The 27701-nt window shown below is 42.6% G+C and overlaps 1 protein-coding gene across 1 annotated transcript in view; it reads right to left on the bottom strand.

Annotated features, from left to right (window-relative positions):
* The window catches only part of armc4 (armadillo repeat containing 4), a 49070-nt gene that overhangs the window by 8675 nt on the left and 12694 nt on the right, over nt 1-27701 (bottom strand). The window contains exons 11-19 of the mRNA XM_010885613.3: nt 22773-22919; nt 22092-22301; nt 20474-20707; nt 20185-20295; nt 19781-19935; nt 13609-13851; nt 7861-7975; nt 3993-4181; nt 3582-3803 (exon numbers count right to left, since the gene is read on the bottom strand). Of these exons, the coding sequence (XP_010883915.2) occupies nt 3582-3803; nt 3993-4181; nt 7861-7975; nt 13609-13851; nt 19781-19935; nt 20185-20295; nt 20474-20707; nt 22092-22301; nt 22773-22919 (1626 nt within the window). The remainder of the gene's footprint in view (nt 1-3581; nt 3804-3992; nt 4182-7860; nt 7976-13608; nt 13852-19780; nt 19936-20184; nt 20296-20473; nt 20708-22091; nt 22302-22772; nt 22920-27701) is intronic.

Below are 27701 nucleotides of genomic sequence, written 5' to 3'. Positions count from 1 at the left end.
CCAAAGCTTTTCTTATGAAAGACCCTCTTTAATACAGAAATCTGGCTGTCCACAAGGATTTATAGTTATAGCAAACAATCCTTAAACCTCTGGAAGCGATGTAAAGCAAAGAGGAGGGCGTGTTGATTTTGTACAAGGGACAAAATAAGGCACCATCCTTGTAAAACTGTGAGATACCAAGTGTAGATGTCAAATCAAACGGGAAGGGCAATTCATCTTGGAGCTTTCTCTGCTTAGCCCTGGTACACACTTCCTCTGGGAAAGCTAGTGGCCCCTAAAAGCTCCTCATTCCTGAACAAGGCTTGTTCTCAGAGCTCCTTGAAAGAACCAGGGAACGGAATGCCGGACAAAATACACAAAAACACCATGACAAAACACACAATAGCACTTTCACAAAATGCTATATAACACTGTGGCAAAACACACATTTTCAAAACACTCCAGAACCCAAAGACATAAAGAACAAGACTCTGTTAAAAATGGGACTGACACAAATAATTTTGTACACTTTTGTGAAATATTATCAATATATAATATATATGATATTTTGTCATACGATATTAAACATTACTTTAGGTTTTTAATACAGCTTATGAAATTTGAAGAGATGCAATGAAATCTAGAGACAGGGAAAGGGAGAAACTCAGACGGGTCACTAATGTGTTTTCCAGTGTAAAATACTTTCTTTTCAATGCTTAATTTCCTCTGCTAAGCTTAGGGGACTGAGTTATACACCATTAAGAATGCTTGGGAGGAAAGTTACTTACAGTACTAAACAAAATATTTGGAAGATGGGATCATAAACGGTGCTGCGGTAAAATTTCTAACTCGGAGTATAGCTGTGTCATTGCGAGCAGGTTTTTAATCCTGGCTGTGGCTTACTTCCCAGTGGACTGTCAGAGGGCAGTGCAAACTGGCTTAGCACCATCCAGGGTTGGTGGGGTGGATGTCGGACAGGGCTGCCTTTACTCTTCACAATCTAGCAACTCCTTGTGGAAGGTTAGGCCCTCGCAAACTTAATTGCTGTTGTTGGCAGGAAAATGTGCTCTACTCATGGGGCATGGATTCCGGAGAAAACCTTCAGTTTGGGTCCGCAGGGTGATAAGCGGAGCGACTTGGTTAAATGTGCGTCGGAGGACTCTCCTGAACCCAGCAGGACTGGGGGCGTGAAACTTTTGACATCACAAAATTTGGGTAGAGAAGAAAAAAAATCTAATAACAAAAACTGTAATTCTGTTTAGGAGAGGGAGAGAAAGAGAAGCATGCTCTGACAGAGAAAATCCTACAAAATCTGTTTGGAGAGCTTTTCAATGGCAGAGAAAGCCCCTTTGAAATACGACCGCAATAATACAAGGCAGTCTTGAATTTTACACTCAGTCGTAAATTAGACTAACTGTACAGACCGACACAGCGAGCACAGCATCTCACCTTGATAAACCCCACTCAAACCCATAAAAAATACATTAAACATATTGTTTTAACACATTCTCTGTTCCAATAATCAATAGATCATAAGCAGGAAGCGCACAGTACATGCGGGCCTAGATGCCTCTCCTGGTGCTGCTATCGTGTCATTATGTTTCCTAATGTTTCCTCAGTATACATCAGCAGACTCTTGGTATGAACCCGGTCTGACTGAAACAATGAAGCCGCCTGTGTTTCCTTTTTTTTCACCTCCGAGATTAACAACAAATTAAACACGCAATAGTGGTGTAACGTAACGTGGCCGGCCTTTCTTTCCTAATTAAGCTCTTTAAAATCCCAGAATAAATGTCGGGAGCTATGTTGAAACCACTCACTCTGCACTGGTACATTAATAAGGGCAAACAGAAAGAGACGCACACTTGAAAATATGTGAGCGCATGCAGACACGCGAGCACATACACACGTACACACGTACATACACAAACACACAGCTGTCCAGTTTTTATCGTGGCTTCAACTACAAAAAAACATTCTGCTTAACGACTTTTGCAAATTGGACATTACTCTTTCGGAACACCCAATGTTCAGTCCAGCTACCAATTATGGATAGTGTTGAACCACATACACTGCAACAGCAGATCAAGCTAAAGTACACCATTAAATGAACATGGGAAAAAAATATTTGGCTGGTACGGCAGAACCACTTCATAATTTATATCGCAGTTGTTGTTGAAAAAAAGTAGTTTAACTCTGTGCGGTTACAAAAGATTTCTCATGTGAAAATCTTGTTCTAAAATTGATGTGATTAAATTAGAAGGAAAAAAAGCCAGGAACATTTTCTCAAACACTGCATTATGCTGTCCTCACAACATGACATTAAATACAGTTTTAATCTAAGAATATATTTTACACCAATGTCCCATTAAAATAATACAAACACTAGTTTTGAAAACGTCCAGAAAAATAACAAAGATTTGTCTGAATGGAAATGAAACAACTCAACACTTTCCCTATACACAATGAATAATAGATTTTGACTAAATATTTGTACTGTTGGCTAGACTATTTGTAAATTAGTAAATGTTCATCTCAATGAAGCAGCAGTGCTTTCCATTGAAAGTATATCCACCGTGACATAGTTATTCCTCTTTAGCTCTGGATAACTATCCTAAAACGTGTCACTGACTCATTCTGTTCTCATGTCCAGGGACGACTCTTAGCAACGGTTACCCAAGATACAGCCTTTTGACATGGTCTGTAATGGCATCTAGGGTCTACAAGGGAAGTGGCACTTTGCACACACTGAGATGTTTGCCTTTCTGAATTCCCATGACGGTTAGAAAGGGGGGTCATGTTTCTGCCGAGAATAAAACTAGCTTTGTTTCTGCTCCGTTGGTAAAAGGCTCTGAAATAGTTTGAGCTTTTTAAAGTTTATTACTAATGTTTTCACACATCACTAAAGCATAGTAGTGCTTGGGCTTCAAGCCTTTTTCATCAATGCTGATGATGTATTTAGTCTGGAAACTAAACCTCCAAAAACATACTTTCAGCACAGTAAACTACAATAAAATGAAATTGTATGATATTCTATATTTAAGTATATGAAAGTGAGGAGAGTGTTTTGAGGAAATGATCATAAGCAAAGATAGAAATTCATATACTTGAGGCAGCAACGGCCAATGGTGGTCTATTAAACCACCCAAATAACCACCAAAGTCCAGATTGGAGTCCTGACTGTGGTGCAGGGTGACATGGCCTGGAAGCCCATCGAGGGGCTTTCCCAGGAGTGGGGCGGGCATCGTCACCAGGAATTCCCTGGTGACTTCCAACGCAGAGCCCGGGTGCCTGGAAAGCTAACTGAGGGGGTCAGGTGAGTGTGTCGTCATACGAGTTGAACCGCGTGACGTCCTGGGCGGAAGAGCAGCGTGGGGGAAAGGCAGAATGGCATTGCCCAAATGTGCTGGGAGTTGTTGCGATGAGATAGTGGCCGTAGGTACAGTCGGATATGACGAAATTTGGAAAGTTTTACAAAATTAAAATTAGAGAAAAAAACTACAGCTTGAGCGGGCAGAAGAACACACGTTGACCACTAGGTGTGAGAAGAACATGTGATTGTGGTCTAAGTGAATGAAGACATCAGGGTCTAACGAACATACCTTGACCACTCGGTTCTCGTGCATGGTGATGCAGTTGTTGGGGTCCTTGGAGAGCTGGAACAGGGCCTGAGCTGTGGCCTGGTGGACAGATGAGTCCTTGGACTTCAGGTAGCGGACCAGGGGGGCCACAGCCCCGGCCTCCCCGAAGGACACCCTGTTGCTACCCCACAAGCAGCAGCGGGCGATGGCCTCTGCCAGGTGACGACGCAGCGTGTCGTCGGTCTGTAATACATGGAGAACAGCTAATGGTGTATCCCAAATGGGATAGTGGACTACGTTAACTTCTAAGTTACTATATTACTGAGATTATGATATAATAGATAGTGGATTTACAACAGGACTGAATATTTCCAGTAAATACAAAGGCTAATTGGGTAGGGTTATCGATATGTATTGTTGAGGTGTGCTTACTGTGTTTGTTAGCTTGGCCAGCAGTGCTACAACCCCGTGGTCCGTGATTACTGCCAGGTTCTCTTCGTCTTTGGCTATTTTGGCTATGGCGGCGCACACGCTGGCCAGTACCTCTTTGTTTGTTGATTCCAGCAAATTAACAATCAGTTCTAATCCGCCGACAAAGGAGCGCACCATTTCCCCTGCATCCTAAAAGTGAAAGCCTTGTTATTACTGCAGCTTGGTGCTTCTCAGTCTGTGAAATGAAGGGAAGGGTGAGACTATGTACCTGGCAGACTGGGAAGCAGGGGCATTTAAGCAGAGCAGAGAAAACAAAAGGAACATACAAGCTAAGGAAAGGGGGGGGGGGTGCTTTCAATCAGCTTTAACAACAATCAAAACCCCATCGGTGCCAGTCAGGCCAGTGGAAGAGGAGTAGCCATGGCTCTGACCTGTTCTCCTCTATGGAAAAGGCCAGTCAATCTATGGATGGGCTGGTTGGACAGTAGCCATAGGTGAGAACCTCTGTTTGTTAAAAGGCTTTGTACAGAAATCAAAAACGCTACACTCCTTGGAGTTTTGTCTAGGTACCAGAAGGGTCAAGTGCAACTAATACTAAGTGTCAGCCAATACATTTGAATGATTCATTATTTGGACTCTTCTACGGCTCTGTATTAGTAAGTGGTGGGGGATATTTTCTTTTACCTTGTTCTCTATCTACTTTTTAAATATTAAAACACAATTTTCTTAATACAACATTTTCATGGCTCTCTTATCCATCTTCATGTATAGAACATGGGTTCATAGTATCGGCTTGTAATCAATATAGAATCGCGAGAACCACAATGCACATCGCCACCTAATTATTGTGATATGTCGAAATCCCTGGGCCAAATGTAGATTCGGCCTGTACTTGCTAATACTTGGACAGAAGGCCTACCTGATGACCTTTCCATGTATCCAACGCTGTTCAGATTCAGCACATGGTGTTGGACTGGGTTTCCCCTGACAGGGCAGCCTGGCACCATGGAGGCTGTCTCATTTCAGTTCATGGTACTAGTGGGCCAGTTGACACCACAGGACTCCCTGCCACTTATGGACTTTGGCGTCCGCGCCAGGAGGTCGTTGACCTCTCTGAGGAACCACGGAGTGGGCACATGCGAGGCCCGGCAGTGAGGCTTGGTGGATAGGGACATTTTTAAAATCCCATCTCAACATAATCGCTATGAAAGGGATGAATGTGTCAAAGAGGCATCCGGGACCATGTCTCCAGTAATATGAAAATAGTAAACCAAGATTATGGAAACAGTATAATTAGAGGTGGCAGAATGTGAATCGTCACAAAGCATGCTCCATTTATATCTCCAACTAGGTCCGGGATATTAAGGGCTTAATATAGCTTCTGTTACTTTTCTGTACATGGACGTTATTGTCTAGGTAATGAATCATAACCCTGTTCTTTTAGTGTTGTGTATGGTGTTGCCAGGCTAAATTCTCCCTCGTAGAAAAAGATCTGCATCTTAACGGAACCGCCATCGTTAAATATGATAAAGAAAAGAATAATAACCAGCAGTTAAACTGCACTCAGTCGACAAAGGACAGGAGTGCAGGCATTTCCAACCCGGAGGGAACAAACTGGGACACGGCAGCAGACATGGGGCTATTCACGGCCCGGTGAGGGATGTTGAATGGGGCCTATCCAGCTCTGACGGGCCTGGGTTCAGAGAGCTGGACGGGACGCGCTGGTGTGTCTCTGCTCCCTTCAGATGTGGTGCCAGAGGATGATCAGCGTGTGCCGGGCCAGAGCCAGAAGCCGACCCCCGCCCACTCCGACACACAGGAAGCCTTTCCTCAGGAATACTGATGATGCCCAGGCTCACCGGTGACAGAGGAAGCGCTTCTCAAGCCACCAGCTGCGACAGACTAGTTAGGGATCCCTTTCATGGCCTGGGCAGAGCCCCGTACCGCTGAAAACCCAGCGCATTATCAGGCCGCGCACGTAAAGGCCCCCGCTATCCCGCTATCCTTTCTCCCTGAAGATGAAATAGAAAACACATTATCTGGTCCGTGTGCGTGACGCACGGCCTGCGCCCGAGAGAGCGGGGAAGGAAGCCGTCCCAAACGGCGCGGCGTAGCGTTTTGCCCTGACCCTCTCAGGCAAGCAATCAGGCTTTAAATACGCCGTGGCTACGTATTGGGCTACTATGTAGAGGAAAAATAAATCTTGCATTGCCGGTTGCCCATGTCTGGGGCAAATTAATGATGCACTTCATTACACTAGCAGCAGGATAGGTTACGTCCTTGATTGAGGGAACAAAGCTAATTGAGCGATTCACTGCAAAGCCCCCGCTGACTGCCTGCGTACAGTAATGACTCGGGCTTTACTCACAGCACAGAGCTGGCGAAGCAGACCAGACAGGCCCGTTACGAGGGGGGGGGGGGGGGGGGTACTGTTCTCATATGTGTCTGAGTGTCTCCTAGGAGGAGTTGAGGTATATACTGGACCCGGAGAATCCAGCAGCTGCGTTTACACGCTGATTCACTCATAAATCCGCTGTGGGGCTGATAACTAAAACCACATGTTTATTTTCTATCAGAATAACTACTACTGCTCCTCACAGTATCGGGTTTCGGTCGCTCTCCTCGACGGGCTCTCATCATTGCCCACGGTCTCAGAAAATCAACCAAAGACTCTCCAGTGCCATTGTATTCCTATGAAACAATGGCACTGCAGAGTCCAGACACACTTTGTCAAACCGCGTTAGCATTCAGTGGCAGCCGATCGGCCGATCGGCACTCCTGTTCCATATGGTAGCCGTACATCATTTTTCGACCACACTTCTGCGCCAGAATAAAATCAATCTAGCGAAAAGATCACCTCCTCCTCACCCTGACTGAAACGCACCTGCTTAAGCTGGGCCCAAAATATCTGTTTAAAATTTTATAAATTGTCCGACTGACAAGCTGTTTACGTTAATCATGGCAATAATCTAATAGAACAATGTTACGTTTGTATTTCGGGGAAATACATTGGCCCTGAGACTCAAACCCACTGACAGAATACCAAGGGGTGGGGGGGGGGTGGGGGGGTTAACGGTTATATAGCAGACGTTTTACATGAACGCAAAAGGCTGTAAGTGCCTCCCAAATTGCACCCTTAACACTAAATAGAGCATGTGCACTATATATGGAACAGTCTGCAATTTGGAACGGAGTCTGTATGTGCGTGCTATAATGTCGGCCCTATGGCTGTGAGGAATTTACAGTACAAGTATGTTCAGCAGCCTAGATTGCATATGTAGCATGGGGTCACAGAAGACATGACCTGTCTGTCGGGCACCCTGCTCGTTCTTTAAGAAGCTGATGCTGCCTTGTGACTGTAACTCAAAGCATGTTGAGGGAGGATTTTCGAAAGAGGAATCCGAAGTTATGCCACAGGATATTACTCCACCAAGTCTCTGCCTGGCTGCCTGTTTTCCAGTTCACCAACAGAGAGCAGCGTGTTCTGCTTGGTATTAGTGGAGAGTTCATGTAAGCCTCTAGTGAAACAGCCCTGCCCCTATTGAAGACTCCCAACAACAGATTGTCTTTAAGAGGAGGCCAGACATGCGTAATATTAACAGACAAATAGAAATATAGTAGATACACATGCTATGTAATATGTTACGAAATAGAACAAGAGTAAACTCCAATGGCAAGATTTTGACTTAATATTATATACAGTGTTGTAAAGTGTGTGTGTGTGTGTGTAATATAAGATATATACATATATATATAAGATATATATATATATATAAAAACACATTTAGGTGTATATACAATTGTTGTTAAGAAATAAATACAGGCAATTGAAACAGTGTTACAGCAAGTGAGAACAATCTGCCTGTACCTTTGCATTTTCAATGCATGGACAAATGGCCCACGCAGCACTGGCCTGGACATCTGGATTTGGGTTTTTCAACAGGGACCAGAGAAGGCGCACTCCATCCAGGCGGTCAATGATCCTGTAGGAAAAGACAAGGGAGAGAAAAGGGAGGGACCAAGGGGAGTGAGAAACAAATAAAGTGAGAGTATTATGTGCAACGTACTGTCCTGTTGACAGTCTGTATTATATTATTAATATTTTATTAATGTTGTATTGTGCATTAATGCATATTCCAATAGTACTTTTTGCAATATGTACCTTGTTATGTCATGCCAATGAATCAATTTGAATTGAACTAAAAAGAGTGAGAGAAGGAAGAGTGTGACATTACACTGGGTACAGTTCTAGGAATAATTCTGACCCTTGATATCAACTATTTATCTTGTCCAATCGTTTTTAGCCCTGTGGTATCTAGTGACTGAGTATATTGCTTGCTCTCTGGCGCCATCTAAGCAATACCTGATATAGAGAAACCTGGTTGTTCATTTCAATACCCCAAATTGGTCAGTTGACACTGTACTGTAAAAGCTGTGATGAAATCCCTAGTCTTGTTGGTGCAGCCCTCCCCCACAGGCAAACAATTGCTAAGCAATCCCTGCTCTGGGGGTTCTGCCCAACACCCAGACCTTCTGCTGACAGAGTAGTAGGTACAGTTGTGTTCAAAAGAAAACATGAGTGAGCAGGCAAAACACATTTATTTTATTTCTTATAGGATTCACATTCAATTGTAGGTCATAACAGAATGGCATAATCATAAAACAAAACATGGCAACAAATAAAAAAATTAACTGACCCCTGTTCAAAAGTCTGCATACCGTTAGTTCTTAATACTGTTTATTGCCCCCTTTAGCATCAATGACATCGTGCAGTCTTTTCTAATAGTTGTCTATGAGGCCCCAAATTCTTCCAGGTGGTATAGCTGTCCATTCACCTTGGCAAAATGCCTCCAGGTCATGCAAAGTCTTTGGTCGTCTGGCATGAACCGCACGTTTGAGATCTCTCCAGAGTGGCTTGATGACATCAAGGTCAGGAGACTGTGATGGCCAGTCCAGAACCTTGACCTTTTTCTGCTGTAACCACTGGAGGGTCAACATGGCCTTGTGCTTAGGGTCATTGTCATGGAAAGTCCAAGAACGTTCCATGCGCAGCTTTTGTGCAGGAGAATGCAAATTGTCTGCCAGTATTTTCTGATAACATGCTGCATTCATCTTGCCATACATTTTCACAAGATTCCCTGTGCCTTTAGAGCTCACACACTCCTTAAACATCAGCGAGCCACCACCATGCTTCACAGTGGTATTCTGTTCACTATAGGCCTTGTTGATCCCTCTCCTAACACAGTGCTTATGGTTGTGACCATAAAGCTCTATTGTGGTCTCGTCACTCCAAATGACAGTTTGCCAGAGGCTGTGAGGTCTGTCAAGGTGTTGTCAGGCATATTGTAACCTGGCTTTTTTGTTACATTGCCGCAGTAAAGGCTTCTTTCTGGCAACTCGACCATGCAGCTCATTTTTGTTCAAGTATCGTCATATTGTGCTCCTTGAAACAATCGCAACGTCTTTTTCCAAAGCAACCTGTTACCTGTGGGGGTTTTTTTGTATCCCGAACAATTCTTCTGGCAGTTTTGGCTGAAATCTTTCTTGGTCTACCTGAACTTTGCTTGGTATCAAGAGATCCCTGAATTTTCCACTTCTTAATAAGTGATTGAACAGTACTGACTGGAATTTGCAAGGTTTGGGTATCTTTTCATATCCTTTTCCATTTTTATAAAGTTCCATTACCTTGTTATGTAGGTCTTTTGACAGTTCTTTTCTGCTCCCCATGTATCAAGTATCAAGCCTGCTCAGTACATCCACGTGAGAGCTAACAAACTCACTGACTATTTATACACAGACCCTAATTGCAATTTAAAAAGACACGTGTGGGAAATTCACCTTAAATTGCAATTTTCACCAGTGTGTGTAACCTTGTGTGTCTGTAACCAGGCCAAATATTCAAGGGTATGTAAACTTTTGATCAGGGCCATTTGGGTGATTTCTGTTATCATTCTGATTCAAAAAGGAAGCCAAACAACTATGTAGTAATATGATATGATCACTATCCTTTAAAAAAAGAATTTGTTTTTGCAAGATCAGTCATATTTTCAAAATCAATGCCATAATTGCACAATTTCCGCCAGGGTATGCAAACTTATGAGCACAACTGTAACTGAAAAGCTTGTTTTTAACAACATATTTTTTAAGAGTAAAATGTAAAAGAATATGTTTACCAAAATGATCAACATATGTATCATCCATAATGTAATCATAATCCATAATGAATCACAAATGGCCCTCTGCCCCTAATGCCCTAATGAGCAGGCACCCATTGACCAAAAATAGATGCTGTGTATCTTAGTTGTTGTTTGTTTTGAGGTTGTTGTGCCTTTAGCAAATGAATGGCAAATTCAATTGGATTTAAATCTGGAGATTTGACTTAGCCAGTCAAGAAGAATTTACCACTTTTTGGCCCTGTTGCTGTGAAACCAGTTTCACTGACAACCATAAATACTCAAGCCATAACACCTCCACCATATTTCATAAATAAGGTGGTATGCTGTGGATTATGGGCAGTTCGTTTTTTTCCTCCACACTTTTCTTTTTCTATCCCTCTGAAAGTTAATCTGTGTATAACATTTGTCCAGAACTCTGCACACTCTATTAGTTACTTTTTAGCTAACTGTGAGGTGGACATCACATTTCTTTGCCACATAATGACTTCCTTGACTTCTATTGAAACATTTTTGGTTCTCATGTTGACAGATGCCAATAACAGACTATTTTGGTGCACTGAAATAGGCAGACTATGTATACAACGATTTTTCTGAATGTACACAATTACCCTCAACTAAAGGCTGAGAATTCATACTCATTCATTAATCTAACTAGATTTAAAATGTGAACTTTTAAAGCCAATTGAAAATGCCTTACTGTCCCAATTTGATTGGATTGTCAAACTAGGCAATAACTAGGCATTTTTCTTCACACAACAGACTTGCTTTTGTTACTTACCAGTTTGGTTCTTCTGAATCTGCTGGTGTAAGCCATTCATATCTAAAATACCGGGGGCTTGTGAAATTGTTCGTCAAGACATGAGTGTGTCCAGAGGAGAATGACATCACAATGTAAACATTAAAAGGACTGTGTGTTTCACAGGCTGCATGGCATTATGCCAATGGTTTAAGTTGTCTTGTCACAAAAGCATCTGTTGGTGCTGAACAGATAGATATACAACCTAATACCCATCATAGGTTCAGTAGACTCTCAGGAACATGTCAAAGTATAGTCAGTGAAGTAATGGCTAACTTTCACATGCGGGCATGCCATAAGTGGTCAAATATGAAAAATGCGCAAACTGCAGTTATCCAGTTACGGCCTCGCTAAATCAATGCTTATTCCTATTGAAATTAAATGTGGCCATCTTGAAAATTGTTGTCCTTCTTCTGTGTAAAAAGCGGTGTAGTGATCATCTACTGTATTAGGCTATCTGCAGCCAAAATGCAAACATGTAATACCTCTGACCCCCTGCCTCTGAGGAGGACTCTTAAAGATGACCTTGCCATTCCAATAGTTTCATTACTTCATGTGTGTTAGGAACATTTTAAATGTTCACTAGTTTTAAAAGATTGTGCTGATAACACAAAACTTTACTTCATAGCCTAAATCACATTGGCACAACAAATAACAGTACAATGCAATGATACCCACATTTAGCTACCTCCAATACCTGGGTAGTATACCATAATTTAACCCACAGACATGGACATCATTATTAGACTTTGCCACCCCAAAGTGGCCAAATGTGTTAAATTAGGCCCTCTGGCCCATGGACTAATTATAGAATATGGTGAGTAGTCTAGGGGTTCTTCATTCCAAATCAAACATAGCCAGTAGACAGGTTTCTACATTTCATTGCGTCTGAGTTGAAGTTGACTTAAGCCTAAGACATATTTCATGCCGCATACATGGCTGTAGTCAGGGCTGTAACCAGGGTCCTGGAACCCAAAGAATTAGGCCACAGTGCGCCCGGCGTTGTCTGGTATAAATAACATGTAACCTGTTTCCCATGTGTGCTTCAACCAACAAGGCCGACATTGAATGCTGTCATAATTACTTAAACACTCCCTAATCACGGTATCTCCGTGACTGGCAACGAGCAAGCACTCATCAAGAGAAATCCCCTGCGCCATCTGTCTTCCGTTTGCACATAAATCAGTCTGTGGGATCATAACGTAAGATTCCAATCCGCGGGGTCTCCTAAATTCAGCCCAACAACAAACAAAACTTCATATCAAGTGCCAGTAGCAGGTATAAAAGACGTTATCGTGAAGGACACTCACAGTTGGATGAGGAATGGAAACGGGGAGACCACAAAGCCTCCAGGCATTTATGTTCCTTCTTATAAGCTACAGAAAGTACTAGAAGGGATTGTAATGTGATATTTGCCTGTATTTGAATGTGTATTTTGTATATGATGTCATTAACCACACAGCGCAACAGTTTAAACCGTGTTCGTCCAGTGTTTAAGCGCCCCAAACGTCATACGTTTCCGTTGTAGCCCCAGGCAATCTCACCTGAATCAACGCATTGAGGGCTTGATGATTAGTTGGACCACAAAAACAAGGCCGAAAAAAGTTTATATCAACCGACATGGATTTTGCACCATGAAGTTGGGAGCAACAAACACAGACACCACCTTTGCAGTCCAGTCAGTCAGTAAGTGACAATAGCAGGCCTTGGTCTGCTCCTTAATCTGAGAACCAGCTCTGACCGTATGTGGTCTGAGGCAGGAAACAATCAAATGTGAGCTATGTTAATTGCTTAGTGTTATACTGTACACACAGGTCCTCAAAATAAGTCACTTTGCCACAAGACGTACAAAAAGCATTTGTGGAAATAACGACGTTCTGTCCACAACTAAGTGCATGTACAAAAAAAAGGGGGGGGGTGGGCCTAAATATATATTCCATGAGAAAACATGGGCCTAAATGAACGCATTGGGATGTTACGTTCTGCCTGTATTGTGTGTGAAATGTCTTTCAGAATTTAAGCTAGCTAGTGTAATTGCTGAAATTATTTCTTCAAAACAACGGTTCTGCAGCTTTTATTGCACTATTGTGGTTCTGCTTACCTTAAACATATTACTTTATTTCTTACTATGGCGTTAATAGCTTGCCTAACAAAACATAATCGGACATAAAATTCTTTATTTGTGTCCAGTGTTAATTAAGTAAGGGTCTTGCAGTCTGTAACAGACTCATAAAAGCAATGAGATTCAGATGGGACTCTTACTGTACAATATTCTGCTTTCAGTAGCACTGAAACCGACTCAGTGGCACATAATGTAGCCTAGAAGCAGGACTGGACCATATGCCTTCAGTCTTGATGTTTTTCCAGCCATGAGGGCTTGGAAGGCTGAAGGTATGCTACTCTGACCAGCCCAGCATCATGAATGACCACAGAAGTATAGTAAAACTGTGGGACACGCCACCACAACCATATTTATCGCAGCAGGTAGGCCTACAATAAACAAGGCTTTTAAAACTGTCACTTCGTTGAAGACAAACATGAAACCCACCTGGTAAAGACAAATGATTAAGATGGTAGCCTGACATTATCATAAGGACACAAAGCCTCATCAGCTTTAGTATAATACATCATCTCTGCAACTTACGTCATGTTCTCTGGCTCTGTGGCGCAGGCTCCCACTGCCTTGGTGACGTTGACCAGCAGAGCCTGGTTGGTTCCCGTCAGCAGGTTGACCAGGGGCTGGATGCCTCCACACTCCCGGATGATAGCACTATTGGCAGGTGTCTGGGCACCCTCGCCCAGGGCCCCCACCACATTCACCAGTACCTCCTCAGGCTGGTCTGTCAACAGACCCACCAGAGTATCCAAGGCCTTGTGTTCCTGGAACCTGAAAGGAGACATAGAAATGGGGTCAATCCATCAATCTCGAAATGAATCAGCCAATGAATCAAGACTCGTAGCTGTCCCTGTCCAAAGTACTCCTGGTGGTGTTGCAGATCAAGACGATACCTGACGATTCCAGCTGCCACAGCGCTGACCAATCCTTCCCCTCAGACTATCCCTCTCCTTGTCCATCCGGTCATGCATTATGTTTTATAGACTCTGGACACAGCCCACATGTGTTTGTAAATTACTACAATGTGTACTCTTACAATGTTCACCCGGCACAGCCAGAAGAGGACTGGACCCCCATCAGAGCCTGGTTCCTCTCTAGGTTTCGTCTTAAGTTTCAGCCCCTTTTACAGAGTTTTTTGTAGCCACTGTGCATGGATACTGTTGTTGCTTGCTCCTTGGGGTTTCAGGCTGGGTGCTTTGTAAAAGCACTTTGTGACAACTGCTGATGTAAAGGGCTTTATAAATACATTTGATTGATTGATTGATCAACTTAATTCAACCACTTCATCACATTCACCGCACCATAATCACATAAACCATTCAAAGTACCACAATATAGACACAACATTGTCTGATAATCAAACTACAAAATAGGTTGGGAAAATATATTTCTTCACTTGTATGATGATTCGATCAGGCCAGATATCTACCAAAGTTTTTGTGAAAAATTGGGCAAGAATCTTTGCAAAAATCTTAGCAAATTGGTGTGAATAATAATTGGTAATAATGAATTGTCATGATGTGAGTGTAAGGATATAAAGAATAAAAAAAAGGTAATCACATTTTAATATAGTGTATAATCATTTTCATATTCATCAATATCCTCTGTGTACAGAGCAAGTGAAAATATCACAGACTGGCAAAGTGAAATTCGGATAATATAGAGAATTCTATAGCTTAAGAAAAGACATGTATTTAGAAAGGTATACTTTTTCAATACACATCACTAGACCCAGTAAGGCAACAGGGCAGTTTTCCCACGACTGCTCAAAGGCCTCCCCACGCATGTACTTTGCATGACCGAGGTTGGCTGTGGCTTGGACCCATTTACTCCCTGTTTTACTATGATTTCACTTTGTTTGCCAGAACTATAGAGTGGGCAAACTACAGTAAACATTTAAGAGGGATATAATGTGGTTACAGAAAACCTCAACAAACCTCTGATGCACGGTTAAGTTCTACGACTGTTTTTTATTCGCAGTTACGGTTGCTGGCAGCAAAGCCCTTAGGCTATTGTAGGAAGTGTCCAAGGTCATTTGGTTTGGGTAGAGATCCACAAAAACATATTCTTTCAGGTAAAACGATATTGAATGGAGCTGCGTCCGAAACAAACCTCTGCCAATATTAAACATTGAAGTACGACGCTATTAACGCAACCACTGAAGTATGATCTGCAGACCACTAATACAATAGATTTCCTTTATAATTGCACATAAAACTTTTGATAAATGGACCCGTGAGTAATGTCTATTTTTGTTAAGCCAATCCAAGCTGGTGTAATTACAATGGCAGAAGGAATATAACACAAAGCTGCCCGAATCAGCTCCTCGTACAAGTGGAAGCATTATTAAAGCCTGTCAAAAGACACAGGATCCACAGAGCAACTTCTGTGTAGCAGCTTTATGATTGATTGTGTTGCTTCATCTCATTTTGTAAAGACATCTGTTACAGTAACACATTAATTCACATTGGTGGCGCAAAAGAACGGTCTGTCTGCCCTATTTCAATACCACAGCCAGGCTCAAGAAAGGGCTCTGTATGAAAGAGTCCGTTCAAGGACCGGGGGAAAAGCAACAGACCCTCCAAGACGCTCAGTGGGGATCATAAAGGGACTAGGAGATTTCAGATGGATACATTCTACCACCTAATGTAGAACAGAAAAATGAACTCGCTTCGAAACGAAGGAGAACAAACTGCTGCCTGAACAGAACCAGAGTCCGGTGAGCAAAGTTCTGTAGATACAAACGTGAGGTAAGAAAGATGTATCATTACGAATAACTTATTATGGTCTGCTCATTATAGACTCTGGAACAGAGGTAAGACAAGGAGTGGATGGATAGCTAGTAACTGAACCACACAATCTCAACCTCAAACATTATTGTGTTGGCAAATACAGTTTGTGTCCTGGCACGGGTCATTTTCCATTGCAAAGTTATTCCTTTCCTACTTTGTTAAAGAGCTTAGTTTTCACAGAGCATTTGTGTGTCCATAACACCTCATATCAGTGTGCCTATAAATCTGCTTTTAAATCTGCATGAAACAACGGTCCAAAACTTTCCTAATGCAGGACAAGAATACTGATATCTTTTTTTTATGAAGGTTTTTCATATCTCCTTTCATATTGCAGGCCTGATAAAAATGTTAATCTCTGGACATTTAGACGATGTAGTGCTTTAAACCAAACACACTTAAGTTATGAAAGTAATTATATTTTTAGCCATCAATCATCTCTCATTTTGATGCATCATTAATCAGGCAAATAGCTAACACATGCTGCTCCTTCTGGGCTTTAGCGGAGGTCTCCCTGCTTCCTCACATCTCAGGCCTGCATTACCAATGGCACCTTATTTCCCAGTTTGCACACTGCCTTTGACCAGAACCATATTGTCAAAAGTAGTGTACTACATAGGCAGTAGGTTGCCATTTGAGATACAAAGAGGGCCCTACTGTACAGTACAGCCAGGCCATGTTAAAGATCACTCAAAAGCATGCTGTCTGCTTCTGGCCACAAGGGCTGCTTGATTTGTTCATGTACTTGTGCTCGTGAATACATAAAAAAAGAAACTCTCATTACTGCTGCTGTAAAATATATTCCAAAACGATTTTCATCTCGAAACGCTACTCTGCCCATGATTGATTCTGAAATGAGTACACGCCCCCGAACAACTCCGTGAAACTCTCTATTACCGTTCACAGCCTTTTCTGTTTGACAGTAATGGTTTGGTCATTTCATTCCAAGCCTGCACCTGACCTTGACATTTTTATATGTTATTCCAATAACCCTGGGAGAGAAAAAAAAAAAAAAAAAAAGAACCGATCCACTTCGCATATTTAAGTGTGCATTAAAACACTCAATGCTCTACTCTGGATCACGCTGGTTTCCTCTCCCGCCTGCATGCCTTCATGGAGAACCCCTGGCCAAATGTCTACCTCCGTTCACACCCAACAGCCCGCGCCGTCCAAAAAACAAAACACAACGTCCACATAGGAAAGTAACCGTTATTAAATGGGAACATTGGAGCGGGTGTTAGGATCCTACGGGTCTCTCCCGCTGACTGGATTCCTTAGTCATTTATCACATCCCCAGTTAATGAGGGTTAGGGAACTGTTCTGAGGTGTTTGATGTTTGTTAATGAAGCGTCACCCTATTGCGCTTTTACATGTGATTATCAGTATTATTATTATCTTTACGCTTTCATTATAATTATTATTGCGGCATAACAATAATGTTAGGAGAAATGACGCTGAGACAAGTGACCTATAAGTGGCAGTTTACTCATTGGCAGTGCAGTTTACTGACTGGCAGTGTAGTTTACTAATTGGCAGTGTAGTTTACTCATTGGCGTTTTATCACCTTGGCCAAAATCAAGGCTGTTTTTTGTTTATTGTATCCAGCAGAACTGGACTAAATATGACTTGTTTTGTAGCCAGACAACTGAAGGGCAGCCTAGAAGGTTTACTTTGTTCCCTAACAATCCATACTGTATACAGTTTACCACATAACATGACAACCGACACTCATCTCCCTTTGGAAAAACAAAACACTTTTGTTTACGACGACAACCATTGGTGTGGTTGTCCATCCAAAACCTGGCACTATAGACGGTAATCTATATCCACCTGCTTTAAAGGGAAGGGTTATTGGCATACTTCTGTAACGGGATCTTTGCTTAATTGAATGTGGCAACAGGCACTTGCTTGCAGTTGGGAAGGCTTAACGTAGACTCTAAATGTAGGATATCATCCTGTCAGTTATGAAATATGAGGTGGATAGAGAACGGTGTGAGTGCTACTGGGCCCTTTACTATTATTTTTAGAATTTCTCAGCAATTTTCCACTGCTAGACATTTCCACATTATCTTAATTCATCACATAAAACCATAGAAAACTCCAAAAGCCACCCTTATCATAAAAACTTAGAAAAAGACACCTTATCAGTTTGTTGGCTACATTTCTGAAAATAAGCCTTGAATTTATGAAGGTGTTACTGTAGTATAAATTCTTGCATATGGCTTGTATTGTCCCCCGAGTCACACCAAGACAGAAATAACAGCTAAAATAGATATTTTTTTCATGGTAGTACCTTCAGCAACCCCCAAGAGCTGCCAGGGCACGATTTCTCTGCGTTATTTATTTTTTAGGGAAAATGACTGACTTAAAAAATCATCTGAAACAAAATAAAGCCAGCCAGGAAAGATTCCAGAAAGTGTCACTGTTGAAGGGAGCTAAATTACAATTAAATAAATGTGGGCATGCTGTAACATGACAAATTATTTAAGAGTCTGTCAGCTTTAGCTTACATTTCTGACATTATGAGTAGTCATTTTCTAGGCAGCTTTCTCTCTGTCTGTTTGCCCATGTTCAATACTAATGTGAGGCTGCTTAAGACTAACACATCATTGGGTGTCCATAAAATCAACACTTTACTTCATCTTTAGTTAACAGTGGAAAATACCACATTCCTTCTGCAAACAGTCACGTAAAAGATCAGAGCTAATAGAATCCGTGGCAAAACGTTACATTTTGTTTAAATAATCACTTCGACCAGACACAATGTAAAGGATGAGATGTGACAACACTTGGTAGTGGAAAAAGTGAGACTCCCATACAAACAAATGAGTCTCGTAAAAATCACCATATGTGATTGCAGCAAATCAACCCTTATCCAAACTTCTAAAGCTTGCAACTGAAACATACTGTGGACATATGTATTTGCACTAACTATGAACAGAGCTCCCTAAATTCCCAGACTCCCAATTTCGTGATACCTAATTTGTGATTGAGGGTTTTCTCCAACGCACATACAAGGCCGTTCTGGTTATCGCACATCTTCCTCACCCGGGGGTTACCAGAATCCATATGTGCCGGAAGGGACGCACTCTCTGCCCTTCTACCTCCATTGAGCGCACAGGCTCTCAAACTGCCACAAGAAGTCGCTAAAGTGCGACAAGGCAAGCATAGGGAACCACCTCAGCAGGACAATAATGCAGTGAACTGCCAGGCAGTTCCTTACCTTATGGCTACCCACTTATTAAAGACTGAATAGGGCCTCCTGGGAAGTGCAGCGGTCTAAGGCTCTCTTAAGTAGCACCAAGCTGACCACCACAGACTACATTTGAGACATGACTGCAGCTAGCTGACGATTGGGCCGGGAAGCTCCACGGGACAGGCGGATTGGCCAGCATCACCGGAGGAGTGGCACATAGGCCAGCATCGCCCGGGGAAATAAACAGCAGAATGGCTTGGTGTGGACGCCTACGAGTAAAGCACGTGAACACAATCTTCAACCCTATTGCAATGAGACATGGCCGTAGATACAGTTGGATACGATGAGATTGGGGAAGAAAAACAGGGCGTATTAAAAAAAAGAAAAAAGAAATGAAAAAAAGAAACTGCTGAACGTACATTAGTCCAAACAAAAATAAACCTAATTAGATGTCTCTGTACTTCTGTGCGGGTGATTTGTCAAAGTCAGTGCCAGGCTAATTCTATAGGCTACCAACAATTACACCAGCATACCTATGACATAAGACACGCCGCCCACTAACCCACCCCGCCCCTTCACCTCCCCGCTGCAGTAAATAATGGGATCATGACCAGCAAACACACAGTTTAACTCCGGCCCTGCTTAAACTCCAGACTGACTAAGGCTGTAGTGATAATGAGGGGTAATAATAATGCCAGGGGCGGAGGGACTTTACTTAGCCACGTTCTCCACGCTGATGGAGCACTTCCAGATGGCCCCGGTGGTGGCGGCCAGGAGCTGCTTGTTGTCTGCCTGGCCCAGCAGAGACACCAGGGGCTGCAGGCCGCCGTACTGACGCACCAGGTCACGGGTCCGCTGGTCCTCTGCACACTGACAGACAGGCCGACAGGCAGAGAGAAAGACCACGTGCGCTATTAGGACTTGCTTTTTAAGATGTTGTTTTTGGCCCCTGAATGAACTTCGATTCAGAATGTGTGTGCGTGTGGGTGTGTGTGTGTGGGGGGGGGGTTTCTGCGAGTTGACGTCACAAATGAAATGCATTGGACACAGTACCAGTTATTTGTCTGAGAGGGCTAACGAAGGAAAGGCGTAATGGGAATTTAAAACAGTCCAGATCACCTTGAAGATAGCACTGGCGCAGTGCATCTGTAGTTCATGGTTGTCGCGGCTGAGGTTTTTCACCAAGTCCTCGACCATGCCCTCAGTCTGGATGGCAATCCTGTAACTTCTCTGGAATTGGACATTGAAGTCAAAAACATACGCAGTCTGTCTGTTTCAGGTAGCAACGATGAATCGCACGGCAACCTTTTAGGGTGAACGGTCATGCCCTACACAGCCCTACACCGGCTTCTGCCCACTAAACCAAGGGTTCCACCCTATCCCCTATGCAGTGCACTTGGGGACTCACCTCAGAGGCACACTCCTGAAGGGTTCCCACGACCGGGATCAGCATGTTCTCGTGGGGAGACTTGAGCAGACGAGCCAGCAGAGGAATGCCGCCGGCCCTGCGGATGGCTTCCTTGTTCCTGGTGCTCTTACTGCAGCTCCAGAGCGCCAGGGCCCCGCAGCGAGCCACCTCCACGTCCGTCTCCTGCTCCTCGGTCAGGGCTGCCGAGTCGGGCACGCAGTCCAGTAACTCCACCTGGAAACGCACACGCCGCGATCCGGCCAAATAGCGTGCGTCCACTTCAATAAATATCAGACATTGCAAAAGTAAACGAGCCATTTGTTCGGTGAATTTGAAATCCCTAAAAAGATAGCTGTGGTTTACATTAATGCAATGTATTTAAACAACTTTAGCAAAGTCATTGGCCGTGATTAGGTGCATAATTCAATCCTATTACCGTGGGGTCTGATTGAATAAAAAAGTGGAAAAACAGCAGGGGATTTGTGTTGATGTTACATCGCTCAAATCCCAGGGTGACCTTCTATGACCGTCGGCCTGCGTGTCAGGGCTGTGTTAATCCATAGTTCCGGCACGGCCACTGACACAGAGCAGGCAAAGCTATTACACATGTTACGCGGTTCAAAGGTGGTCTCAGTCTGTAGTTTAGCGTGAAATTAATCTCTCCTCTGCAATGACTGCAATGAGCACATCCGATTTGGTCCTTCAGGGTAAATATACAGTGCTCATAGGCTTTAATCACAGGTCGTTCTGTCAATAAACATCAACTCAGGTCCGAGGATGTCTGAGGACATTCTATCTGCCCCCCGGCTGACTTTGATGTTCGTGGCGTGAGACTGGGGGGGTGGAGGGGGCTGGACCAGGGGGAGCCCAGGGTGTGGAAACTGGAGGTGGCTAGAAGAGCTGGTGCTGTGAGGTGTTTTTGGCTCGGCTGTAGGGACCCGACAATACGATATTATCACGATTCTTAGGGGCCTTGTGGTTCTTGGTTTATAAAGTGGTGCTCCGCCAGAGTGACGAGGGGCATAATGAGAAAACGATTGCTTCGAAATACGTGCTGAAAACATATTGGCTTCCATATTTAATGAGACGCTGGAGAATAAGCCAATAAGTAAAATGCTGGAGTTTGGGTGCAGGTACAGCCTACAAGCGCTAAAATATATTTAGTCTGAACCGATATCACGATGTGTAACTTGATTTGTTTTTCTCAGTCACTGCAGTGCTGTGTTTTGACACTGAGCCGAGGTGGGCTGGGCTGTACTGTACGGGGCTGTGTGCCGTTCTATAGCGTGGGAGTTATTCTGTGAAGAGCTTTGCCATGTCAGCCTTTGTAGAGCAAGTTTGTCCTTTGCTGTACTGCACCATGTGATTCCAAATTGGCTCTGCAGTTGCCTTGGTTAGTTAGAGCGTGCTGCTGGCAACAGCTGCAGGACTGTGGGTTCAATTCCCGCACGGGTCACATATACACATATATTTATGTGTCACTGTCAATGCTGACAGTTCGGTAAGTCTCTCTGGATAAAGTGTTTGTCTGAATGACATCGTTATTATGTTTCTTTGTGCAAGTCTATGCTTTGCTGAGCCACAGTAGTGTTCTATATGTCTTTCCTCCAGTGCTCACCAGTCTCTTGATGCCTCCGTGCTGTCTGACTGTCCTCCTGGCCCGTCTGAACTTGGCCACGTTGGCGATGGTCTCTGCGGCCAGGCATTTCAGGTTTTTGTCTGGGGAGTCCAAGATCCTCACCATGGTCTGCAGGCCCCCCAGGTCAGCGATGGCCCGGCGGATCTGTCCGTTACGACTGATCTCTTTCAGAATCTTCAGAGAACCAATCTAAATCGCACACACACACACACACAGTACATCCACAAAGTATATCTCCTTAAATCTCCTTAGCAGAAAAAAAATAAAAAAGAATCAAACTGTTGGCCTATATGAAGGGAATCCGAAAGGCCGGCGGCGACATGAGGTAAACATCTGTCAACAGGAGCACAAATAAAAAGCATTAGGTCGACCCCAAGACAAGCTCCCTAAAAATAGACGTGACTTTTTGAAGACTTTCAGTATAAAGGCATGCTGTTGTAAAACGCGCCCTCAGATCTCATTAGGTCTATTGGAGTCTAATTGTTCCCCTGTGTCTATAAAGGCAGCCGTGCCTGCACCCCAGTACTATAGTCAGGACTCGCTGTATCTCAAGCACCAGGCTGGCTGGAACATACCACAGGGGCGGCTCTTTTTCTCCCCCCGTGGGCATCCCGGTTGGCATGGAAGGGAACGGGGACTAGGACTGGAATGGCTACTTACTTTGCATTTGATTTCTTCTGTATCCAGCAAGTTGATGAGGACTTCAAGGCCACCTACATCCCGGATGGCCAATTGGCACGTCTCCTGCGCTAAATTAAAGTCCCTCATGGAGCACAGAGCGATCACAGTGGCCGTCTGGTTGCCTCCCTGAAATAATAACCAAAACACAGAAACCGGGAATGAATGAATGAATTAGAAGGAAAAGCGGAATTAAAGAGAGGACACAGTGGTTTCCCTCAATCGTTCCCCCCTCTCTTTACTCTCCCTAAGCCCCCCTTTAACCACAGTGCTGGAGTGCGTTATTTATTTACCACTGTTTGGTGAGTGTTTAGTTGTGCAGTGGAGAGAAACCATTTGATAAAGAAGGGCACACTGACTACTAAGCTGCCTATGGCCAAAAAAAAAAAGACAATGTTCTAAGTTAGAGATTAAAGAAAAAGACATAGAAATGTTGAACATAATGAGTTAGCATTTCAAAAGTCTGTTTTGACAGTTGCTATACACACACACAATAATTCAAAACTAGTTTCTACCCAATTAGCATCTTAGTAACTACTACTAAGCAAACAAGCGGTTTTGGAAATTAAAAAAGAATGTTTGGTTCCACTACAAATGCCTCAATATGTGGGAAGAGGATATTGAACAGACCAGGGTTTATAGCTCGCTTTTCAAGAGCAATGTGTATGTATAGAAAAACATGAATGGGGTTATCTGGTGATAGGTAATACCTTGATAATGCTGTACACATAATGATTGAGTCAATATTAAGAGGGGAAATGCAAACAAAGAGGGTTAAGCTGGCGCCAGGTGGATGAAACAATCGCGTTGGTCAGATCCTTTTTTTTTTTTGTCTTTACAATGTCTTGTTTTTGCTATATTTTGTTGTTGTGAAATGGTTTACATTAGTCCATAATCTACTGAAAAAAAGCATCTGATACCAGATGGAAGCATAAGTCCCACACAGTAGGTAGGAAATACAGCAGTAAGCTAGTGTAATACTAGATGTGTTACGACTCTGAAATGTGACACGGCATCCTCCAGTCAAAAATCTCCTGGCAAGTGAACAATCAGAATGGTATTGTTTCATTTTTGTCTATTATTGTTTAAATTAACCACAGATTGACAGAGAACAGTTAGTTCTTAAGGCACTACTTCTGCAAGTTGCTTGTATTATTGCTTTTATTAGTTGCACACTTCATAAACATCTCAGACCCAGGACCATCCCAAACATATTACTCTACCCACGCAGGAGACTAAAACCTCTTATGTAATAAACATATTAACGTGAGACAAAAGAATCCTTTAAAGGTAATGTCTTTTCGACATTGGGAGTTCTATGCAGTTCATGTTTTGCGGGTCCAGCTGAATCAGAACGTGGTGCGTCAGGGTGAACCGTGGTGTCGTTTGATCAAATCGTTCATATCCTAAAAAGAGGATGCCTGACACACCGTAGGGGGATAACGGGCACATGTGTTACCCATATTCTGGCACTGGCCTAAATGTGAACCATTCGACTATTAACAGCAGTGGATCTATTGCTTCTTTTGTCTGCAACACCACTTCTCACTCTTCAAAGGACTCAATGGGGCTGGTATCATACCTTTAAAAAAACTAAACGCTATGTTTAGAACTGATACCGAAAAGAGATCATATGCTTTCATTTTTGTTAGCTTTGGTTTAGAGAAGTATCATAGACATTCTTTAATACATTGACAACATCTGACACGATTTTATGATTGAGGTATCTGACCCTCTTCCAGCTAACATGTTAGGGGCAGATGCGCAGGCGGAGAAGGCAGCGAAAAACCATTGGCGGAGCCAGGCAGGGCAAAAGAAAACAAGAATAAGCCTTGTACACCCATTAGCACCCCGAAGAATGATTCAGGAATGTGTCGGGCCCTGTTCGTAGATGAGGAGAGTCACTTGACTCCAAACCGCAGTACACGAGGGATTGACGCCTCTGATGAGCAGCGCCCCAATGATCATCAACCCTGGGGGGGGAGTGGGGGGGTGGGGGTTGATGATCAACCCCCTGTCTTGTTTTATGTTGGTTTGGAAAGAATCTGTGCTATGTTCAGTAGCCTATGTTTTTATGAATGTTCAGGTAGAAATATGCTATGTAGTACAAACATGCATTTTCAACAAGTAAAACAGGAATCACATTTGCTCTTTTCTTGGAATTTCTGTCTTTAACATTCTAATCAATCGAGAATGATCAGAATATTCTCCTGTGTTTGAGAATGGATTTTCTTTTGATTGAAACCTAGAGTTTGACCAGCCCTCCTCCCCCCAAAAACAACAAACTGTCCATAACACAATACTTTTTACCACTACTTCTTAGGAATATGGTGCCATTAAATAAGCAAACTCCGCCGGCATCTAAATATTACAGCTTATGAAAGACACATGAAAAAACTGTAAACAAAACTAATGACTGGGGTTTACAAAGCCTAATGAGACACAACATTTTTATCCAGGATTTATCTACCTGAGGGCATTTTTGGTCAGGCAAAGACAATAACAATACTTCATATATTTGCACTAGTCACAACAGGGGGATAACAGAGAGGACTGCAAAGACTGCGTTTTGTTTAGAGTATTTCAATCCCAGGTGACACCTCTTTCTTAGGACCCTTCTCAAGAAACTTCACTACCACAGGATTTGGCAAAAACAATAGCAATGACTAAAGCTCCTTCCCATAAATTACATTCAGAGGAAAAATATCTTTAAATATTGCACATTACAAAGTAGGGAAAGAATGAAGGGAATTCATAAATACCCTTATGATCTGGTAAATGTAGTCAATTACCAATTTATAAAAGAAGAATGTCTTATGGTCTGTTTATCCAAACACATACAATACAAACAAAGAGCAAGTGCTTAAGGCAACAACCACTAAGAAGTATCCTGGGAAGTAGACTTCACATGAAGGGTGTTTAGGTGTTACGGCCATTGTATAGAAGGTATCCAGTTATCCAATACAGAAACAGATTTAAAAGCAATTAAACACGATTGTATCCGATTTATTTGAGGTGGTTAACTAGACATTCTTAATTTTAACATGTTATATGACATTTTGTCTCCCTGGATTAGGCTATTGTTCAGAACTAATCGTCAAAAAAGACTTGGAAAAAAGAAAGGTCATGAGATCAGTTTGCACGTGTGTATGTGTGTGCGTACCCACAAAACTGGATCTATTAGCGGAGGAGAGACACTGCCTGTGTTTCGACTGTCTGTGTTCTTCCACCTCGGTCAGTGTACAAGAACGAAGGAAGCAACCAGCTTGGCAGAGGCATCATCCCAGAGGACGCATGTGGTTTTACTCTTCTGCCATTTCTAGAGCAGACTAGCCATGTAGGGTACAGAAGAAGAAAAAAATGTAGCTGTCTACTGCCAAGTCCATTATGGGGAACGAATAGGGAAATAATTATTGGTTGTTCTCCCTTACTTCATATTGGACATACAGGAGCTTCTATAAAATAAAAATGTTGAGCTTTACTGGCCCTGTCGTCTTGTAGTGGCTAGTGGAATAACAACGCTTGTTTAGGCTGTCCAGTTGTTTTGTGGTATTTTCTGTGACTAAAAAGTATGGAAATGGATACAGACGCCCTGTCAAACATTCTCTAGACATTTGCAACAACATTTTACAAAAAAAAGGATCCTTTGTCTGGTGCAGTAGTTGGCCAATTGTTTTCTATGCATTTCCAAAAAGAATGGTTCAAACCGTGTTGTATTTAATTTATCAAAAAGTATTTAAAACAAAAGCTGAATAGGGATACCTGTGAAACACATTCTTTGCAAATTATGTTTCACTTGTAGTTGTTAGGTTTGTGAGGGTAGTCAATGATCCTGGCTCTTTTGCACAGCAGGACACTTAAGGTAATTAAAGTAGGAAAAGAGTTCTCCAGAGAGAACATGGGACTTGTAGTTTTTCTACTGACCAGCAGAGGGTAGACAACCTCAAGCAGGGTGAAAAACATTTGCATCGTGGATGGACAGGAACACAGCTCACTATCAGTGTGTGTAGATCATGAGGCCATATCTAATAGTTTAATAATGTTTTCATTATGAAATGGTTCCATGCATGTGTATCTATATATCGAAAGGATGTGTTACTTTAGGACAAAACAACACATCATTTAATTATTAAAAAATTAAGGGTATATACCTTAATAAAATTTTTAATACCTTAATTAAAATTAAGGGCATATAAGAGAATCTAATGTTTTCTTACATGGCAGCAACATTTAGGAGTCACCTAGACAACATGTTGAGGTCGGTAAAAGACCTGATAATAATGTTGGCAACTGAATAATTCTTTGCACCACTTACAATTAACCTAATAATTCAACACTTCATCAAAAACAGCAGAGCACAAAGTATAGTAATTGGCAGCAGCTACTGTGAAAGGATATTCTATGTAACACGGATTGTACGCCATGTACAGTATATGCAATTATACTGCTAATGAGGGAGTTTAGCTTTAGCTTGTAAAAGAAATAACCTGCGGTTGCCTAAAGTACACACGGATGGCAATTACATGGTATGGTGCCTATGTATGCTGTGGGAGAATACAAAACGTATAGGCAATCTGCTTGTTTTGAAACACACTGTATGGTCTATATGCCTCGTTCCTTAACACAACACAAAAAAACACTTCTATACTATAGTCCAAACACACACAAACACGCACACGCTCACAAACATACATACACACGTGTTAATTTAAAGCCAAGTAGGCAGGCAACATGTTAAGATCATTAAACACCATTGCAGCGAGCAAGGTCAGGACACATGAAATGCTATACTGTTTGTGTATGCAGACAAGCACATTTGTTTTTAAGACTTCCGCGTGGAGTGTAGGCCTACACATAGCATGAAGACTGGCTACATATCCTTGGAAAAATAAGCAATAAAACACAACATAG

The sequence above is a fragment of the Esox lucius genome, chromosome 21 (assembly GCF_011004845.1).
Source record: "Esox lucius isolate fEsoLuc1 chromosome 21, fEsoLuc1.pri, whole genome shotgun sequence".
Classification (NCBI taxonomy): Eukaryota; Metazoa; Chordata; class Actinopteri; order Esociformes; family Esocidae; genus Esox; species Esox lucius.
The sequence above is the reverse complement of the archived record's forward strand: the minus strand, read 5'-3'. Positions and strand labels throughout refer to the sequence as shown.